A 19,382-nucleotide genomic window follows, 5' to 3' on the forward strand; every position below is an offset into this window, starting at 1 on the left:
GCTAAGCCTCCGAGTGGGAGCCTGACTCACCACTCGGTAGGATTTTTAAACACTTAGGCGAGCACTGGGCTGCAGCTAAGCCTCCGAGTGGGAGTCTGGCTCACCACTCGGTAGGATTTTTTTTACAAACTTAGGCGAAACGGATTCGCAACTAAGCCACCCACTGGGGGATTTCACATGCAAACAAAAGTGACAACAATTATAGGAAAAATTGTAACACTCTTGTCTTTGATAAATAGACTACAGAAGTTTTTCTTATTACAGCTCATCCGAGTGAGAATTCAAGTGTAAAAGGGGCGGAGCAGTTCTGCATTCCAAGCTCGTGGCTCATCGATCTGGTGATCGACATTGTAAAGGTGATACGCTCCATTGTGGAGGACTCTGGTAACGACGAAGGGACCTTCCCAAGTAGGAGCGAGCTTGTGTGGTTTCTGTTGATCCACCCGGAGGACCAAATCTCCTTCTTGGAAGGCTCGACTCTTCACATTTCTGGCATGGAATCGACGCAAGTCTTGATGATAAATGGTCGATCGGATCATAGCCATTTCTCTTTCTTCTTCCAGGAGGTCGACTGCGTCTTGCCGGGCTTGTTCTGCTTCATCTTCAGTATAAAGCTCGACTCGGGGTGCATTGTGAAGTAGATCACTCGGCAGGACTGCTTCCGCTCCGTAAACCAGAAAGAACGGAGTTCTTTCAGTCGACCGATTCGGGGTGGTCCTCAATCCCCACAGAACTGAGGAAGCTCGTCGACCCAAGTGCTTGCTGCATGCTTGAGATCATGCATCAGCCGGGGCTTTAGTCCTTTGAGAATCAGACCGTTTGCCCTTTCTGCTTGTCCATTCGACTAGGGGTGGGCGACCGATGCGTAGTCGACTCGTGTGCCTTGAGAGGCGCAAAAATCTCTGAACTTGTCTGAATCAAAGTTTGACCCATTGTCGGTGATGATGCTATGCGGGACTCCATATCTGAATGTTAACTCCCTGGCAAAACTGATAGCAGTGCAAGCATCAAGATTCTTGATAGGCTTAGCTTCAATCCATTTGGTAAACTTGTCGACTGCTACAAGCACATGTGTGAAACCACTCCTGCCTGTTCTCAATGGTCCAACCATGTCCAGTCCCCAAACAGCGAAGGGCCAGACGAGTGGAATGGTCTTCAGGGCTGATGCAGGCTTGTGCGACATGTTGGAGTAGAACTGGCACCCTTCACACTTGTCGACTATCTCCTTTGCCATTTCATTCGCTGTTGGCCAGTAAAATCCCGCTCGGTATGCTTTAGCCACAATGGTCCTAGAGGACGCATGATGACCACAGGTCCCCGAGTGGATATCATCAAGGATTATCTGACCTTCTTCTGGTGTTATACACTTCTGACCGACTCCAGTGGCGCTTTCTCTATACAACTGTCCCTTTATGACTGTAAAGGCCTTGGCTCGACGGACGATCTGTCGAGCCTCTTCTTCGTCCTCCGGGAGTTCCTTTCTCAAGATATACGCGACGTATGGTATCGTCCAGTCGGGGGTGATTGCCAAAACTTCCATGATTAGGTCGACCACTGCCGGAATTTCAACTTCAGTCGGATCTGTGGCACTCTTTGGCTGCGGGGCTTCATCTGTAAAAGGATCTTCTTGGACTGATGGCGAGTGGATGTGTTCCGAGAACACATTGCTGGGGATGGCTTCTCTCTTGGAGCCTATCTTTGCCAAATCATCAGCCGCTTGATTTTTCAGTCGGGGGATGTGATGAAGCTCTAACCCCTCGAATTTCTTCTCTAACTTTCTCACTGCATTGCAATAACCAGTCATAGCTGGACTTCTGACGTCCCACTCCTTCATCACCTGATTAACCACCAAATCTGAGTTGCCATAGACCATGAGGCGACGGACGCCGAGTGAAATGGCCATGTGCAACCCATACAAAAGTGCTTCATATTCTTCTTCGTTATTGGAGGAATCGAAGTGAATCTGGAGAACATATCTGAGCTTATCTCCTCGGGGGGAAACCAATACTACCCCAGCACCGGAACCATTCAGCATCTTAGATCCATCAAAGAACATGGTCCAGTGCTCCGAGTGAACATGAGTCGGAAGTTGCTGTTTGATCCACTCGGCGACGAAATCTGCAATTGCTTGGGACTTGATAGCTTTCTTTGCCTCAAACTTGATATCTAGGGGAAGAAGTTCAATCGCCCATTTGGCCACTCGACCAGTTGCATCTCTGTTGTGCAAAATCTCTGATAGTGGAGCGTCACTAACGACTGTAATGGAATGATCAGAGAAGTAATGTGCAACCTTCTTCGTGGTCATATAAATCCCATATACAAGCTTCTGGTAATGAGGATATCTTTGCTTTGAAGGGGTCAAAACTTCAGAGACATAATATACCGGGCGCTGAACTTTGAAGGCCTTTCCTTCTTCTTCCCGCTCGACCGTAAGTACTGTACTGACAACTTGTCCTGTGGCTGCAATGTAAATCAGCAAAGGCTCCTTACTGATTGCGGCAGCAAGCACCGGCTTGGTGGAGAGCAGAGCCTTTGAGCTCTGTAAACGCTGCATCAGCTTCTGGAGTCCACTCGAACTTGTCGGACTTCTTCATCAGTCGGTAAAGAGGCAATGCCTTTTCACCGAGGCGAGAGATGAATCGACTTAAAGCGGCCAAGCATCCTGTAAGCTTATGTACGTCATGCACACGCACAGGACGTTTCATCCAGAGTATAGTACCAATTTTTTCAGGATTGACGTCGATTCCCCGCTCGGAAACGAGAAAACCGAGTAACTTCCCACCTGGAATTCCGAATGTGCACTTTGACAGATTGAGCTTGATATCATACCTCCTGAGGTTGGCAAAGGTTTCGGCAAGGTCAGTCAGCAGGTCAGAACCCTTCCGTGACTTGACCACAATATCGTCCATGTATGCCTCCACATTCCAACTGATTTGAGTGAGCAAACACTTCTGAATCATCCTCATGAACGTGGCTCCGGCATTCTTGAGGCCGAACGGCATGGTGACATAACAGAAGCACCCGAATGGAGTGATGAAAGCTGTTTTGATCTCGTCGGGCCCGTACAGACGGATCTGATGGTACCCGGAATAGGTGTCTAGAAAAGACAAACGCTCACATCCTGCAGTCGAGTCGACTATCTGGTCGATGCGGGGGAGAGGAAAATGATCTTTCGGCAGGCCCAATTGATATGCTTGAAATCAATGCACATGCGAAGTGACTTGTCCTTCTTGGGGACCATGACAACATTGGCGAGCCACTCGGAGTGGTAAATTTCTCGGATGAACTCCGCTGCTAAGAGCCGAGCCACCTCCTCGCCAATGGCCTTCCTCTTCTGGACGGCGGACCGTCGAAGATGTTCTTTCACAAGTTTAAATTTTGGGTTGACTCGTAGACGGTGCTCAGCCAGCCCCCTGGGGACTCCAGGCATGTCAGCAGGCTTCCATGCGAAGATGTCCCAGTTCTCACGGAGGAACTGGATGAGCGCTTCTTCCTATTTGGAGTCGACCGTCGTTGAAATGTGAGTCGGAGCAGCATTTGGATCGGTCGGGTGAATGTGAACTGCCTTCGTTTCACCGGACGACTGAAAAGCTGATTCTGAAGCAGGCTTCTTAGCTCGTAGCAACTCACTCGGATCTGCAGTCTTCTGATACTCTTGCAGCTCGACCACTGCCATCTGAGCGTCAGCAATCTTTGAGCCTTTCTGAAAACACTCTTCTGCTTTCTTCCGATTGCCTGTAACAGTGATCACACCTTTGGGACCAGGCATCTTCAATTTGAGATACACATAACATGATCGAGCCATGAAGCGTGCATAAGCTGGCCTACCCAAAATAGCGTGATAAGCACGTTGGAAATCCACAACTTCAAATGTCAAATTTTCCTTGCGGTAATTCTTGGAATCACCGAAAACCACGTCAAGAGCAATTTGGCCGAGTGACTCGGATTTCTTCCCAGGAATGACTCCATGGAAACTCATGTGGCTGGCACTGAGTCTGGACATCGGGATGCCCATCCCCTTCAATGTCTCAGCGTATAATATGTTCAAACCACTGCCACCATCCATCAGGACTTTGGTCAGTCGGGTGCCTTCAACAACTGGGTCGACCACCAAAGCTTGCCTCCCAGGGGTGGCAATGTGTGTTGGGTGGTCGGACTGGTCGAATGTTATGGCAGTCTGAGACCATTTCAGGTAACTAGGTGTCACCAGAGCGACCATATTCACCTCTCGGTTAATAACTTTCAGTCGACTTTTGCTCTCAACATCAGCAAAAATCATCAGGGTGAAATTGACTTGAGGGTATCCGTCATCACTGTCCTCTTTGTCCTCGACCTTGTCTGACTCCTTTTCCTTTCCCTTGGGCTGCTTGCCCTGGAACTGCTGGATCAAGAGTCGACACTGCCGAGTGGTATGTTTCGGGTAAATAAAATTACCCTCTTCATCTTTCTTCGTGTGGACGAGACACGGTAAGTCCAACACATCATTTCCCTCCTGGTCTTTAACCTTTTTGGGGTTTCAAGGCCCTTTAGGTTTCCCTTTAGACTTTCCTTGGGCCAAAGCTAAAGCTTCCCCGGGAGCCGCTGGCTCGGCCTTCCGCTTCTGCTTCCGATTGGAATTGCCTCCGGTTTCTTGGGCGACTGACTTGAGCTTGCCACTTCTGAGTCGATTCTCGTCTTCACCATTAGCGTACTTGGTGGCAATCTCCATCATCCGATTCAGGGACATGTCTCCGGTTCGACCGAATTTCAAATTTAGCTCTCTGTACTTGACGCCTTCCTTGAAGGCACAAACTGCTTGGTGGTCAGGCACATTTTCCACTGAGTGATGTAACATGATTCATCTCTGGATGTAATCCCTCAAAATTTCATTCGGCTTCTGCACACAAGACCGCAGTTCCGTTAGTCCTGCTGGTCGCTTGCATGTGCCCTCAAATATGGTGACGAACACTCGGGAGAGATCTTCCTAAGTATAAATGCTGCTAGGTGCTAACTGGTTTAGCCACGCTCTGGCCGAGCCTTCCAACATGAGAGGCAGGTGCTTCATGGCCACTTCATCATTGCCGCCGCCAATCTGGACGGCCACTCGGTAGTCCTCAAGCCAAGTATCAGGCTTGGACTCGCCAGTGAACTTACTGACTCCAGTCGCCAACCTGAAATTGGGAGGAATCACAGCAGCCCTGATGGCTCTACTAAAGCACTCTGGCCTCGAAACATGTACTCTGCTGCTGGCTGGCGCATCTCTGTCATGGCCTTCTCGGTGAGCCCTGTTCCTGTCGACCAGACCTTGGACGAGGATGGATCTCGCGTCAAAGACTGGCCCTCTGGGGTCGACTGGAATCCTTTGCCCACCACTATGAGGGCGCCTGTCATCCTGCTGGCGAGGCACATACGACCCGCTCCTCGGGGGAGGCGTGGGCACTCGACGTCGATCGTCACGATCGACTCGGTGATTATACTGCTCATGGTTCCCATACTGGTCACGCCGGTCTCCACGTCCCTCACGCCTTGGGGGCGATCTCGGGCTGTGAGCCGACTGGACCGTGTCCGCAACAACGGATCTGCTGTGAATTCTGTTCCGCGACTGAGAAACAGCGGAATTCTGATCTCCTGCTGCCCGGAGTAACGCTCTGATCTGCAGCAAGCCTCTGCCAGTCTCCGACTGGGAAGGCTGAATCGACTCCGCTATACGGGCCGCAGCTGCTAAATTCTGAACCGGAGTCCGATATACCTGCGGGGGCGGGAAGAGCTGACGTCGACTGGATTCGGAAACCCGTTGTCGCGCCCTCTCGTCGAGTGCTCGCTGGAGGTTCTCCAGTCGAGTGCGCTCAGCCAAGTTTGCCAGGCGCGCGTCCTCCAAGGCGCGAGCTTCGGGGGTTTCTCCAACGATAGGAGTGTGCAGTGCATCCATGTTTCGGCGGCGAAGTTCTTCTCTCTGCAGCGACGTGAGAGGCTCGGGAAGATACTCCTCATGGGGACGCGACGGGTCGCCTCCTCCTGCGCCTCTGTCGGTGCGGGTAAAACCGGGGGGACTGGGCGGTCCATCGACCATCAAAACCTCCGCCGCCGGATCGCTGCTGTCGCACTCGGATGCGGTCTCTTCGGAGCCAGTCGAACAGGCCGTAGAGGGATCCGTCGGGCTTGATCGCTGCGACTTGAGGGATGGCCGACTGACGGGCCATCGCGTGTCTCACCCACCGCTGAAGTCTCGACCGACCGGAGCGCTTGCGCCGGCGGGAAACGGGGAGGGAGGACAGCACAGGAGCCGACCGGTAAGGGGTCGACGGTTGCCGCAGGAGAACGCCGCGGACGCACGCGCGAAAGTGTGTTGCCCCGCGGACAGGGAGTGCGTCCACGTCGAGCGGAGCCTCCTGAAGCCAGGCGGAGTCGTCGGCGATGAACGTGAGCGCGCCGAGACGGATCTCGCGGCCCTCCACCAAAACTCCGTCGAAAACCATGATGATTCGGTTCGGAAAAGATCGCAACTCCTTCAACAAAACGCTAAAACACCTGCCCCAAGGTGGGCACCAACTGTCGTGGTTCTAACTCTGACAGTGATGTAGGGGGTATGTATGGAGAGGCTAGATCTTAGCTATGGAGGAGTTGTAAGCACACGAGGATTACGAGTTCAAGCCCTTCTCGGAGAAAGTAACAGCCCTACGTCTCGGTGCCCGGAGGCGGTCGACTGAATTATGTGTGTATGAATAACAGGGGTGCGAACCCTTGATACCGAGGAGGGGTGTGGCTTATAGAGTTCGACATGCCCCTCCAGCCCTCAGTAATGCAGGGTTTAAAATACATTAAGATTGGGGGTTACTGGTAACGCCCCTAATAAAGTGCTATGATGACCATAAAAGCTACTTAATGACCGACCGTTTGCGTGCAGGGCGACTTTAGATCTCCTGGCAGTCGAGTGGTTGGATCTTGGTCGAGTGATTGCTTCGTGGTCGAGTGTCTTGAATCCGTCGAGTGAGATACCTCCAAGTCGATTGAAAGGTGACTTCTTCTAAAGATATACTTGGTAGAGTATTTAAGACAGATCTATATCCCTACCCTAATACATAGCTTCATCGGATACAACAAACGTGCTCTCGCACGCACTCCAACCGCGAAACCAAACCAATAGCCCTGAGAGCCAAAACCCAACCCAAACTCCACATTTCCGGAGGAGGCGAGCCAAAAGGACACACACTACATAGCAGCCACAACCCAATTCCTATTTTTTTCCCTGGCCGCCGCCGCCACCGCAGCTTCGATTTATATAGCCCACACACGGGACAGCGCCGAGCAGAGCTCCTCCACCTCTGCATCTCCGCCCTCGGTCTCAGGAAACAGAGGCGGGCAGGAAAACACCACACGCGCACGGACACCGCAGACGCGCCCATGGCCACGGACAGCAAGCTGCAGAGCCCGCTGCTGCCGCCGCCGGCCGGCAGCGAGGGCGAGGGCGGCGGCGACGACGAGGGGCACGGGGCGGCCAGCAAGCGGCTGGAGAGCATCCTGAGCGACGAGTCGGTGCCGTGGGCGCGGCGGATGTGCGCGGCGACGGCGGTGGAGATGCGGATGCTGGTCCGCCTTGCCGCGCCGGCCGTGCTGGTGTACATGATCAACTACCTCATGTCCATGTCGACGCAGATCTTCTCGGGCCACCTGGGCACGCTGGAGCTCGCCGCCGCCTCCCTCGGCAACACCGGCATCCAGGTCTTCGCCTACGGCCTCATGGTACGCCCTCCAGCCATGCGACCCCTTGATGGATTTGATTTGATGATCAGTACCTTATCTAGTTACCTCCGGTGCACAATCGATGCCTGGCCGAGATGAATCTAGACTGTGCTCAGATTAATCAACTACCATCACCCGATTCTAGCGAGCATATATCGGCATAAGAGCTGAACCGCCCCGCCGATGAAGTGGCCTTGTTTTGTTTGTGTGCTTATTATTGACGGACCACGCGTACGTTCTGCTGAACGACGACAGGCTCGGTCCTTGCAGACTGCAGCGCTAGCTTTGCTCCTTTGGACGGCCTTCGACGCAGCAGGGATGCGATTTCTCCGGCGCATCAGGGCATCATGTCACGTCGCATCACGAGCTCCTTTTTCTCTGTCGAAGAAAAAAAGGTCGCGTCAGGAGCTCGTGTCTTCCTGCTACCAATTATTTCGATCCTCACCTAGGTGACAGACACGACTGGTTATGGACGCCGGTAGCCGCCCTCCCTCTAGAATCTGAGTGAGCAATCCAACCAAACACACGTGGGAGACATTGCTACCGGTGCGCCCTCAATGCTACGCTTTCGCCTTCCAAGATTGTCTTGCCATTCAGACGCTATCTTTTCTTAATTCTTTCATTTTTGTTGCCGGGAGGACAGTGTCTGTCCTCAGCCTACTCTACTCATAACTGATCTGGTGGGCCGTGTAATTGAAAACAATAATTCAACTTTCTAGTTGCAAACTTTCCTTTTCAAATGTTCATTTCAGTTTTCTTTAGCCCCGGTCCAGTAAACGTTGCATCCTCCGACCGAAAAAGCTTAGTCCCTCAAATGGATGCATCTAGCACCAAGTTAGTGCCAGATACATCCATTTAAGGAGCAAGCTTGGGACAAGATTTTTCAAATGGAGGGAGTACGGATTTGGAAATGTTCGAACTGTATTTTGGAAGACATTTCATATAGTTTCATATGCTATTCAAACGGGCTTGATTTCACACACGTTCAGTTCTTTTATTTCAATGCTGTTTTAGAAGCGAGCTAATTGCATTTCAACGGAAACTTCATGCGTTTCAAATTGCGTTTAATTTTTAGGCATGTCTTCGTTTTATTTCGGTCTTTCCAGAAAACGCAGAAAATGAACCTCAGTTGCGTTTTCGAAAATTGCCACAAACTGAAATGTTACGGCGACTTCACTTGCGCCTACAGCCTCCTGGTACGCCACGCCACGCCACGCCACTTCCTCCTATCCTAGATTAATCATTATTACTACGCACGGGATTACGCAATCCTCCATGGATTACGCATGGGATTAGGTAATCCTCGATGGATTACGCACACAATCGTGCAATCCCTGCCGCCTTTTTCCTTTCCGAGGCCGAATCACGTGTTTTAGAGTGCTCTGTATGTAGTCCATATTAGAATCTTTAAAATGACTTATATTTAGGAACGGTATACTAACCTTAACCGATGTCCTGCGAATCTGGACAGCGTATCCGAAGTTGCTGAAGCGCGTATGTGGAATACCGAACCAAGAGGCCTGGTAGTGTTTGCTTTTGCTTTGGTGAAGAGATGCGATTTGATTTCTCCCCTTCCCAAGAGAAAAAAAAGGGGGTGCAATTTCTCCGGCGTATCGTGCCATGTCACATCCAGAGTTCCGTTTCTCTTTTTGATGAAAACATGTCGCATCATTACCTTACCTCGTGTCTTCGTACCAAATTATTCAGTCATCGGTTCCAGCCTGTGTAATTTAAGTTCTCAGACCTCAGCCTGTGTGACTTGTCCTTGCCTACGTGATATGAGTAGATTGATAGAATGACGGCTGGTTATGGACTTGTGGAACGGCGGTAGTTAAGCCGCCCACCCTCTAGAATCTAGAGTAGACCATCCAACCCAACGGAACACACGTGGGAGTGAATGGGGATGCCGCTGCCACCGGTGCGCGCTCAATGCCTTCGCGGGGAGGACACTGCCTACTCAGCCGACTGTATTCATACGTAACTGTACTGGTGGGCCGTGCAATTAAAAATAATACTCCCTCCGTTCCTAAATATTTGTCTTTTAGAGATTTCAACAAGTGACTACAAATATATGTCTACATACATCCGTATGTTGTAGTCTGTTTGAAATGTCTAGAAAGACAAATATTTAGGAACAGAGGGAGTACTAATAGAGAGAAGAGTTTCTTTCTTTCTTTTGTTGACCTATCAAACATGGAGTTTGAATCGCATTTGAGAATGCATTCCTATAGTTTCAAGTCCGATTCAAATTGGCTAAAAAAAGCAGTCCGATTCAAATGCTCTTGTTTTTAGACTCGTTTTCATTCGACTTCAAATGCTCTTATTTTCATACGATTTTGGAAATGTCTGAACTATATATCTTGAAAGACATTTCGTATTGTTTCACATGCAATCCAAATGCACCTACTTTCGGACATGTTTTCTTTTTTATTTTATTTCATTACTGTTTCAGAAACGAGTTCAGTGCATTTCAGCGGAAACTTCAATCATTTTGAGATTTTAGACCATGTTTCCATTTTTTTTACGGTCTTGCCACAAAATGAACTTCAGGTGCATTTTCCGAAATTGCCGCAAACTGAAATGTCACCAAATGTTCACCGGAATTCATATGCATCCAGAGCTAGTTAAAGATACACTTCGATCGAATACACAACATTTCGTAAATTTCAGAAGATTCTCATATATTCAGAGAAGTGCCACAATCTGAAATACAGGAATTTCATATACATCACTGAAAAGTGCCGCAAATAAGAAATACATTTCAGAAAAAGTGCCACAAGCTGAAATTTCACATTTTTTTACTGAAATTCAAATGCATTCAGAAAAGTACATGCATTTGTCAATTACTTCCTTCCTATTTTTAATTCGAGGTTCATTTATATCTGTATTATATAATTATTTCATTCAGGTTACACAATTTCAAATACACTCCACATCAATTTCACAAAACTAGAGCATTTTGGAATTACAAAACTAGAGCTCTAATTAACCAACTCTGCAATGCTTGGCAGCTTGGCATGGGGAGCGCGGTGGAGACTCTATGCGGGCAGGCGTACGGCGCGAACAAGTTCGACATGCTGGGCATCTACATGCAACGCTCCACTGTCCTGCTCATGGCCACCGGCATCCCGCTCGCCGTCCTCTACGCGTTCTCCCGCCCCATCCTCATCCTCCTCGGCGAGTCCCCCGAGATAGCCAGCGCCGCGGCCATCTTCGTCTACGGCCTCATCCCGCAGATCTTTGCCTACGCGGCCAACTTCCCCATACAGAAGTTCATGCAGGCTCAGAGCATCATGGCGCCCAGCGCCTACATCTCCACGGCCACGCTTGCCGTCCACCTCGTCCTCAGCTACCTCGTCGTCTACAAGTTCGGGCTGGGGCTTCTGGGCGCCTCGCTCATGCTCAGCATCAGCTGGTGGATCATCGTCATTGGGCAGTTCATCTATATCGTCACCAGCAGCCGGTGCCGCCTCACATGGACTGGGTTCTCCATTCAGGCGTTCTCCGGCTTGCCCGAGTTTTTCAAGCTCTCCCTTGCCTCCGCCATCATGCTCTGCCTGGAGACCTGGTACTTCCAGATACTGGTGCTCATTGCTGGCCTTCTCAAGGACCCCGAAATGGCTCTTGCATCGCTCTCTGTCTGGTAACTGGTTTTTATCTGAACTTGTCTTTGATTGCCTGGCCTGCCGAGATGATGGTGCAACTAATCATTCTGTTGTGTTTATGTGTGTTCGCAGCATGACCATTTCAGGATGGGTGTTCATGATCTCAGTTGGATTCAATGCAGCAGCTAGGTAAAGTTGTTACTACTTGTGCAGTTTTCACTTGCTTTAATTGCACCAGGTGAAATAAACTGGATTCTTACATGCATGTTTTGCAATAATACAGCGTGAGGGTGAGCAATGAGCTTGGCGCGGGCAACCCCAAGTCGGCGGCGTTCTCGGTGGTGGTGGTGACGGTTCTGTCGTTCATCTTGGCGGCTATAATCTCGATAGTCATCCTGTTCTTCCGTGACTACATCAGTTACATTTACACGGGGGGCGACGATGTGGCGGCGGCGGTGTCCAAGCTGACGCCGCTCCTGGCGCTCACCCTCATCCTCAACGGCATCCAGCCAGTATTGTCAGGTACTATATCAGAACACAGAGAACATAATTTTTTTCTGTTAGTTTTGTGGCTCTCGGCTTTGGACAGAAGCAACAAAAGCATTCAATTCGTTTGGATGCACACTGATATGGATGTTATGGGCAGGTGTGGCCGTGGGCTGTGGGTGGCAGGCGTTCGTCGCCTACGTCAACGTCGGCTGCTACTACGTCGTCGGCATCCCTCTTGGCTGCCTCCTCGGCTTCTACTTCGACCTCGGTGCGGCGGTAAGGCATCCGCGGATGGTTCTGGATAACCTACCTCACCCTGATCAATCATGCATATCACTTTTCTTTACATATAATAGTGGGTGACACAAAATGCAGGGCATATGGAGCGGTATGATTGGAGGTACCTTTATGCAGACTGTGATCCTGGTGTGGGTTACCGTGAGGACCGACTGGAACAAAGAGGTACACATATGAGATTCCCTCGACCCTAACAGACATTAGGACCTGCAAGACTGCAATGGGTTTCTCTAAGCTCTAGCTATGCAAAAAGTGGCTTGAAGACCGTGATATTCCAACGAATACATATTCTGAACCAACATTAATACAAATTTACTCCCTCCATCCCACAATATAAGATTGTTTTTCAAGCTATCATAACTTGAAAAACGAACTTATATTATGGGACAGAGGGAGTAGTTAACAAGTCACACATTGCAGAGCTGAACACCCCCAAAAGACCACCAATACGCCATACTCACATTACAAGATTAGCAAGTGGATGGTGACCTTGGTTTGTTATCTACGAGAAACACACGAAGACTTACCTTCTGGTCTGATTGCAGGTGGCCGAAGCGAGGAAAAGATTGAACAAGTGGGAAGGCAACAAGATGCCTCTATTAGCAGGCCAAGAATGAAACAGTGGATCCTGTGTATGATCAACAGAAATGTGGTTCGTTCGCAAGTTGATCTCCCTAAAATGTGTAAAGTGCATTTGTTCATCGTGCAATTCACCATTGAAATTCCGTACTTCCGTTCTGCTATTCCAGCTTCGCAAGCACGGTAGCAGCGGCGATCTTGTCATGTTACTAGCCAGTAACGGGATTCTATGGCGATGATAGATTAGTGTGGATGAGATCACTTTTTTTGTGTGAGATATCAATATTGTTGGACTGCACTAGGGGTACAGCGGTCAATAAAAATCCATTAGCTGTGTGCATATAGTATGGGAGGCATGCAAAAATCAATCTAAAGCATGATGTCATAAGATTCTCTCATTCTTTGGTCTTCAAATCCTTCTATCTCTGAAACTGTGGACCCAATTGATAATCTCTTTTCATCATTGTCTTGCGACTTCTCACCATTGTCTTCGATGTGATGAGATCTTCAAAACTGAATCTCATGTTGACAAGCTTCTTATTGCCTACCAAATTGCGGACATACTTCTTTTTTGAAACAAATTGTGGACATACTTCGTTAACGTGGTTACCATGCTCTTGAACTTCGCTAACGACCCATTCAACCATGCAACGAGACGAAGACAACACATTTAACCTAATCTGCCAGGACGAAGACGCGGAGAAGAAGCCAGTCTTGACGAGGCTTCGGCCATGCAACCCTGTACTCAGCGGCCACGACGATGACGTCTTTTACATCCTGACCAAGCCGATGCACCAGCATCACAAGGCATGTGTGATTGTCGTCGACATAAGAACCAAGGTTCTCCGAGGGGTGGAAGAGTTCGACGGAGGAAGAACCACTCAAAGAAGCACTAACTGCATCACAACCTACACACAGACCGATATCTTTAGACTTATGGGTAACGAGGTAGAAGAAGAGGAGGAAGTGGAATAATGGATTGGTCATGCCTTCTATAAGTAAAAGTAAGTGGCCAGGGATAGAGTTGGTCATGACATGAAACTATGCAATGTGGTTTATGACTAAGTTCATTATATTGACCAAGACCACCATTGTAGCCTCAGATTGGACTGCCTTAATTAGAACCTAGAAACATGCTTTAGTTACTTATTATTTCGTCTATATCTATGAGAACAATGGTCCGCAGGGGAAGATCATATTACCTTCGCCCTGAAAACTTTGACTTTGATTTGTCTAGATACAGATGTATGTAAACATCCATACAAATGTAAGACAACCTTTCCGGAACAGAGGGAGTCGGAAATAAATAAATTCATGACTAATTATTACTCTGCTGTATTAACTAATTAGTCTAGGCAATACTCTGCAGGGAGTACTATCAGCGTGTTTAGTTGGGGGTAATTAGAGCTAGGGAATGGGAATTGAAGGGGTACGAGATTTTAAATCTATTGTTTGGTTAGGGGGATTGGGAATTCATAAGGAAATAGTCATGGGACTTGAGACCCCAATTTCCATCGTTTTATTAACAAGGGAGGGGGTGGGAGTTGGAAGGAAATTGTTTTAGTGAGTCAATCTTAACCCTTCATCATAACTTGCGTTAATTTCCCTTGTCAATTCCCACTAACCAAACACGGGAATATAGTTTCTCCTCAAACTCTCACACATAATTTCCATTATGCGCCAAACAGGGGATTGGAAATAAAACGACTCATCCCATATCTAATCTCAATATCACTTCCATTCCCCTTCTCAAATTTTGCCAAACCCGTTGTATATACCTAGGCTCATTTGGTTGCGTGAGGGAACAAATCCAGGGAAGCTAACCACCTCGGGAGAATTTGAGGGGCATGCATGATCCCCTCCTCTTGTGGGGGGAGATACCCCTAAATTCTCGTCACCAAACAGCAACAGCTGGACGAGGGAAGATGGACGGGCTCGGAGGAAGGAAGTGGGCGTCACAAACCACGACCGCGTGTGAGAAAAGAGCGAGGGAAAATTTCCAGGAATGCTCGGACATGGAAACTCTACCCGGGAAAAGAGAGGGGTTAGGGCCGGCCTGCCCCGTGGGTTGGGGCCTCCAAATGTCGCGGCCATCTCTCCGGGGGACAGTTTCCGCATGGGTTTCGCCCCCTGGAAAAAAGGCCGGGATCCCTGGGGGATCCCCAGCAACCAAACGAGGCCAAGATGGGATATTTTTTAGGAATGTTAATATTTGACGTCAGATTCTTCAACCATGGAAAATCGAACGACCGAGATGACAAATTATATTGTCGCGAGGATGGGAATGTCCTTCAGCAAGCACGACAAATCCTGGCAAGGACTTGCCATGCTTTCTGAAGAAAAAGCCATCCCCGCGACAATATAATTTGCCATCCCGGCCATTCGATTTGTCATGGTAAAAAATTGGACATTGGATTTATATTGGGGTCCATAGTATTCTGGTCCGAGTCATGTGAAATCTTTTAGTCGCAAAAATGGTGCGTTCTCCCCTCATCGCTCATGTATTTACGTTTCTTAATTTTACTATGATATTATAAAATTTAATTTCAAAACTAATAGCGCTAGTTTCACATGATGAAACTAAACAATCTTTCATATAATTTGTCAAACGAAGTTAAATAAGTTCAACTACACATGTACTACCTATTTACAAACAAAGACAGTCTTTCGTGTAACCATGTCAATACTAAAATGGCTTGAGGCACAGAAGGGGATGGTCATGAAAACAGGTCAGCAGAGTAAAATAGATAGCTATCTCAGAATGGTAGATAAGTACCACAAGTTCGCAGCAGTTGGAAGCTGGTCATATTTGAAGAGTTCAATGCTCTTGAAGATTGGATCTTGAAGTAAATATGAACACGACCCTGCAAACAAAAAGAAACTGTATGAGAGGGCAGCAAAATATTTACACTGCAAATGAACAAGCAACCATCATTCAGGGCAAATTAAATGGATTCAAATAATTAGCTTTTTCCTTGAAATACATAAGAGTAAGCCTGTAGGAAATGCAAAACTGGTGCTGTATCGGTTCTGAAATTGTTCCCCAAATGCCTGTTCGATCCCCAATCCCCTCCACATGAATGCAAGGCGATCCATTTTTTATGTTATGTTCAGAAATTGTATGACAGGGCAGCAAAAAATTTACACGGATAAAAGAAGCAACAAAACGCTCAATGCCTCCTGCAGTCTGTAGCATTCCCAGTTAGAAAACTAGGCTCGCATAAACGAACATGCCATGGGGACTGGCATTCATCAATAGGCCAAATGTGTACAGCCTTAGTACAAAATGATCAAAACCAGTCGAATTTCCAGGTGGGGCTAGTAGCGCAGGATCATGATTTTCTGGAAGTTATGAAATAGGGGAAAGGGGAAAACGGGCACTGAACCATTTGGTCGAGCATGTAGCAGACATGAACTGGTAAGCAGAGGCATGAGCGCTCGAGGCCCATGCGTCACGTCTGTGCGTGGCCGCGGAAGGAGAGCGGAGGGGGTGGGGAGGGTCTCTCCTCCTCGAAGAGGTGGTGATGCTCACGGTCATGGTAGAGGACGGCGCTCGGAGGCGGGAGGGTGGAGGCGGCAAGAGCCGCACGACGGAGCTTCTCACGGTCGAGAGGTCGGATGGGACGGGTAGGGGGAGGGCTTATGCGCCGAGGAGCTCGGCCGCAATCGGGTCAAGGCCGGTGCCACGGCGGCCCGGAGACCATCGGCGGTTGCATTCGCAGTCGCAGCCGAGGGGCCCGAGGAGGGTGCGCTTGGAGTAGTGTACTGATTAGGGGTTGTTTGGATGAAGAGTTTGCAGAGAACCAGCTCTCTAAAAACGTGATTTCTGTTACAACCATCTAAAAACTTGTTTGGGATATCTAACTAATCCGTGGATAAGTAACACTGAGTTTTATAAAATCTCAAAAAGCCAGTTTATAGAAACGAAATATGTATACGACCTCCCGATTTCTTTCCTTTCCCTCAGGTCCTCCTCCGATTTCTTTCTTTTCCCGCACGTCCTCCCCAATTTTATTGGGCACACCCGCTCGTGCCTTCCTAATTCAACAAAAATAATGCTCAGACTAGGATTTGATCTCTGGTCTGCAAGTAATTAACAAAGGGAGCTAACCACCTCACTTATGACACTCATTGCTAAACATTCCAAGGGAAATACTATTTTTGACATGTTTTTGCCTTTAATATGTTAGCACTGAAAAACTTTTTGTTTCAAGCATCATGGTAACTTTGATCATTGGGAATAAATTTGTTGAACCCGCCCCCCGGTAATTTCTGTAAATAGCACGATAACATTCACGCCATAGACCTGATAGTTTAGATACAAACATCGTGGTAACTTTAATCATTGGGGAAAACAAATGTGAAAAGATACCTGATAATTTATGTGTAAATAGATGGTAATATATGCAGCGCACATCTGATAACTGAGGTAGAAGCACCATGATAACTTTGACCATAGGGATTTTTTTTGAAAAGATACTCCGGTATCTTCTGTGTAAATAGCACGATAGTATACCTCCCTCCCCTGGCATTTTTATGTGTAAATAGTATGAAAACATATGCACTGCGATAACTAAACACCATGATAAGTTTTTGACCTGTGGAGGGTGGGAGGGGGGGGGATTTGTCGCTGAAACATATCCCTGATAATTTTTGTGTAAATAGCATGATATTTTAAGCACTGCGGGCTTGATAGGTTACCTAGAATCACCATGATAACCTTTTGCCCCGGAAAAAAGTTGTTCAAAACATTTCCAATAATTTTTGTGTAAATAACATGATAATATAAGCACCGCATAACCGATAACTTGCAATATAAACATGATGGTAACTTTTTTACCAAAGGAAAATATATAAGTTGTTAAAAACATACACTTGCCTCGCGCGTGGGCCTCTTGGATGAACACAACACATGGCGTCCCACGGGAAAGTCACATAATGTTTAGTGTCATGAGGGGCACACGTGCTATAGGCGTGATAAGTTACGCAAAAACATCATGATAATTTTTGATCTATGAAAAAAGCTACCGAAACACACCCAGATTTTTAGGTGCAAGTACCATGATAATATACGAACCGTAGACCCGTTAACTCGTGTACAATCCCCCATGGTAACTTTGACCGGGGAGAGGTTGATGTACATATACCCTGATAACTTATGTGTAAGTACCACGGTATTTTACACATCGAAGACCTTATAACTTGTGTACAAAACACAGTGATAACTTTGAAAGGGTGTAGTTGTTGAAGCATAGTACCTGATACGTTCTATGTAAATAGCACGGTAAGTTATACAACACATGCATGATAACTTGCATATGAATATCATGGTAACTTTGTCCTGAGGAGAAATCATGTGGTAGACATAAAGAAGTGGCAGTTTTCTCGGGGGTGAGCGCCCGAGATGTGCGGGAGAAGCAGGTTTCTCAGGCGAGCCTGCGGGGTCATTTGGGAAGAGGCGAGGTCAAAAAACAAGGGATCGTATGGTACTTTAAAATGAAATAAATAGAGGTGTGACAGTTTTGTTTATATGGCACACGTGTGCCAAATATCACAGTCCTTATAGAAAAACGCCTATTAGTCGTTTTTCTACAAACGCGTTCTCTACCGCCGTGTTGGCTAGTATCCCGCACGGTCTATTTGGCTATTTGAATGCGTCGGTGGGTTCAGCTTCATCGTCTACGTATTCATTAATTCTTTACCATTTACTTTTGCGTCCAAATGTCATCCTTGCTGGTAGCTCCGGTGATCGTCGCGACCGCCGTCCAACACCGGCACCGTAACAGCGGCGGTGTCGAACCCCGCGATGTTCGTCCTCTGCCGAGACAACGTCGGCCGGCAATAGCTTGTCTGGCTCGCCATGTTATCTCCGCCATTCTCAGCTCGGGCGCGGCCGGCAGCACCGTTGACAGCGTCCTGCTTCATACCGGCGTGCACCCGCCCATGGACAGGCGTCGCTGCCACTGCTACGTCGACCTGCCGCGTGCACATCATAAGCTAGCTAGCAGGAGAGCCATACATGTGTGCCATGCAGCATGCAAGGAAGAGGACGAGAGAAACATGCATAGGAAGGCTGTGAGCGAAGAGCCATGGCCTCTGGAATGAGCGAAAGGCAACTGCGTGACCGTGTTTTACCCTTTTTTCACCCAAACAAGGAATTGTATAGACTCGTTGTAACAGAAAAACTAACAAAAACTAGTTTTTCTAAAAATCCTCTAAAAATCAGTTTTTCAAAATCCCACGTCTAATTCTCTGTATCCAAACAACCACTAAGGCTAGTTAGGCCGGTCATAGTGGGAAGTAAGTAGACTAGTGTCATGCATATGACACTAATTTAAGTTACTATCTTTATAATGCAAACTAATATAATAGTAGTACTCCCTTCATTTCCTTATACAAGGCCACTATGAAAATTACAATTTGCATCTATACAAGGCCATTAACTGTAATCGAGATAAAAATTAATGATGTTTTCTCGTACTACCAACTGTTTTAATACTTGCATGCACGTAGTCGTAATGATATGGTGCTACTTACTTCTAAATTCCGTCCTCGCATGCATATTGATGTATTAATGATCTTAGTTAACGAAAAGAAAAGTGGACTTGCAAAGCAGTCGTTGTATAAGCTTAGCTTAATTCGAGTTTGTGGCCTTGTATAAGGGAATAGAGGAAGTATCATATATGGCTTCAT

General features: G+C 47.8%; 2 protein-coding genes across 4 annotated transcripts; one reads left to right on the forward strand and one right to left on the reverse strand.

Annotated features, from left to right (window-relative positions):
- The first annotated feature begins 7,230 nt into the window (after positions 1 to 7,230).
- On the forward strand, positions 7,231 to 13,087 carry LOC125510146 (protein DETOXIFICATION 40-like). Of its 2 annotated transcripts, XM_048675239.1 has the most exons (8): positions 7,231 to 7,719; positions 10,731 to 11,362; positions 11,457 to 11,513; positions 11,608 to 11,846; positions 11,971 to 12,089; positions 12,189 to 12,275; positions 12,656 to 12,762; positions 12,860 to 13,087. In XM_048675239.1, exons 1-7 carry the CDS (start codon positions 7,381 to 7,383, stop codon positions 12,725 to 12,727), a joined length of 1,545 nt encoding a protein of 514 aa, XP_048531196.1. In that variant the 5' UTR covers positions 7,231 to 7,380; the 3' UTR covers positions 12,728 to 12,762; positions 12,860 to 13,087. The 2 variants fall into 2 exon arrangements, with proteins under 2 accessions (XP_048531196.1, XP_048531195.1); XM_048675238.1 differs by having other exon boundaries at positions 7,232 to 7,719; positions 12,656 to 13,087.
- Positions 13,088 to 13,239: 152 nt separating this feature from the next.
- LOC125510148 lies at positions 13,240 to 17,112 on the reverse strand. Of its 2 annotated transcripts, none has more exons than XM_048675241.1 (3): positions 16,222 to 17,112; positions 15,466 to 15,553; positions 13,240 to 13,597 (listed from the first exon to the last, which is right to left on the reverse strand). In XM_048675241.1, the coding sequence occupies exons 1-3, from the start codon at positions 16,225 to 16,227 to the stop codon at positions 13,365 to 13,367; spliced, it is 327 nt and encodes a 108-aa protein (XP_048531198.1). In that variant the 5' UTR covers positions 16,228 to 17,112; the 3' UTR covers positions 13,240 to 13,364. The 2 variants fall into 2 exon arrangements, with proteins under 2 accessions (XP_048531198.1, XP_048531197.1); XM_048675240.1 differs by having other exon boundaries at positions 16,076 to 16,512.
- Between the last annotated feature and the right edge of the window lie 2,270 nt (positions 17,113 to 19,382).

This window comes from Triticum urartu, chromosome 5, assembly GCF_003073215.2.
Source record: "Triticum urartu cultivar G1812 chromosome 5, Tu2.1, whole genome shotgun sequence".
Classification (NCBI taxonomy): Eukaryota; Viridiplantae; Streptophyta; class Magnoliopsida; order Poales; family Poaceae; genus Triticum; species Triticum urartu.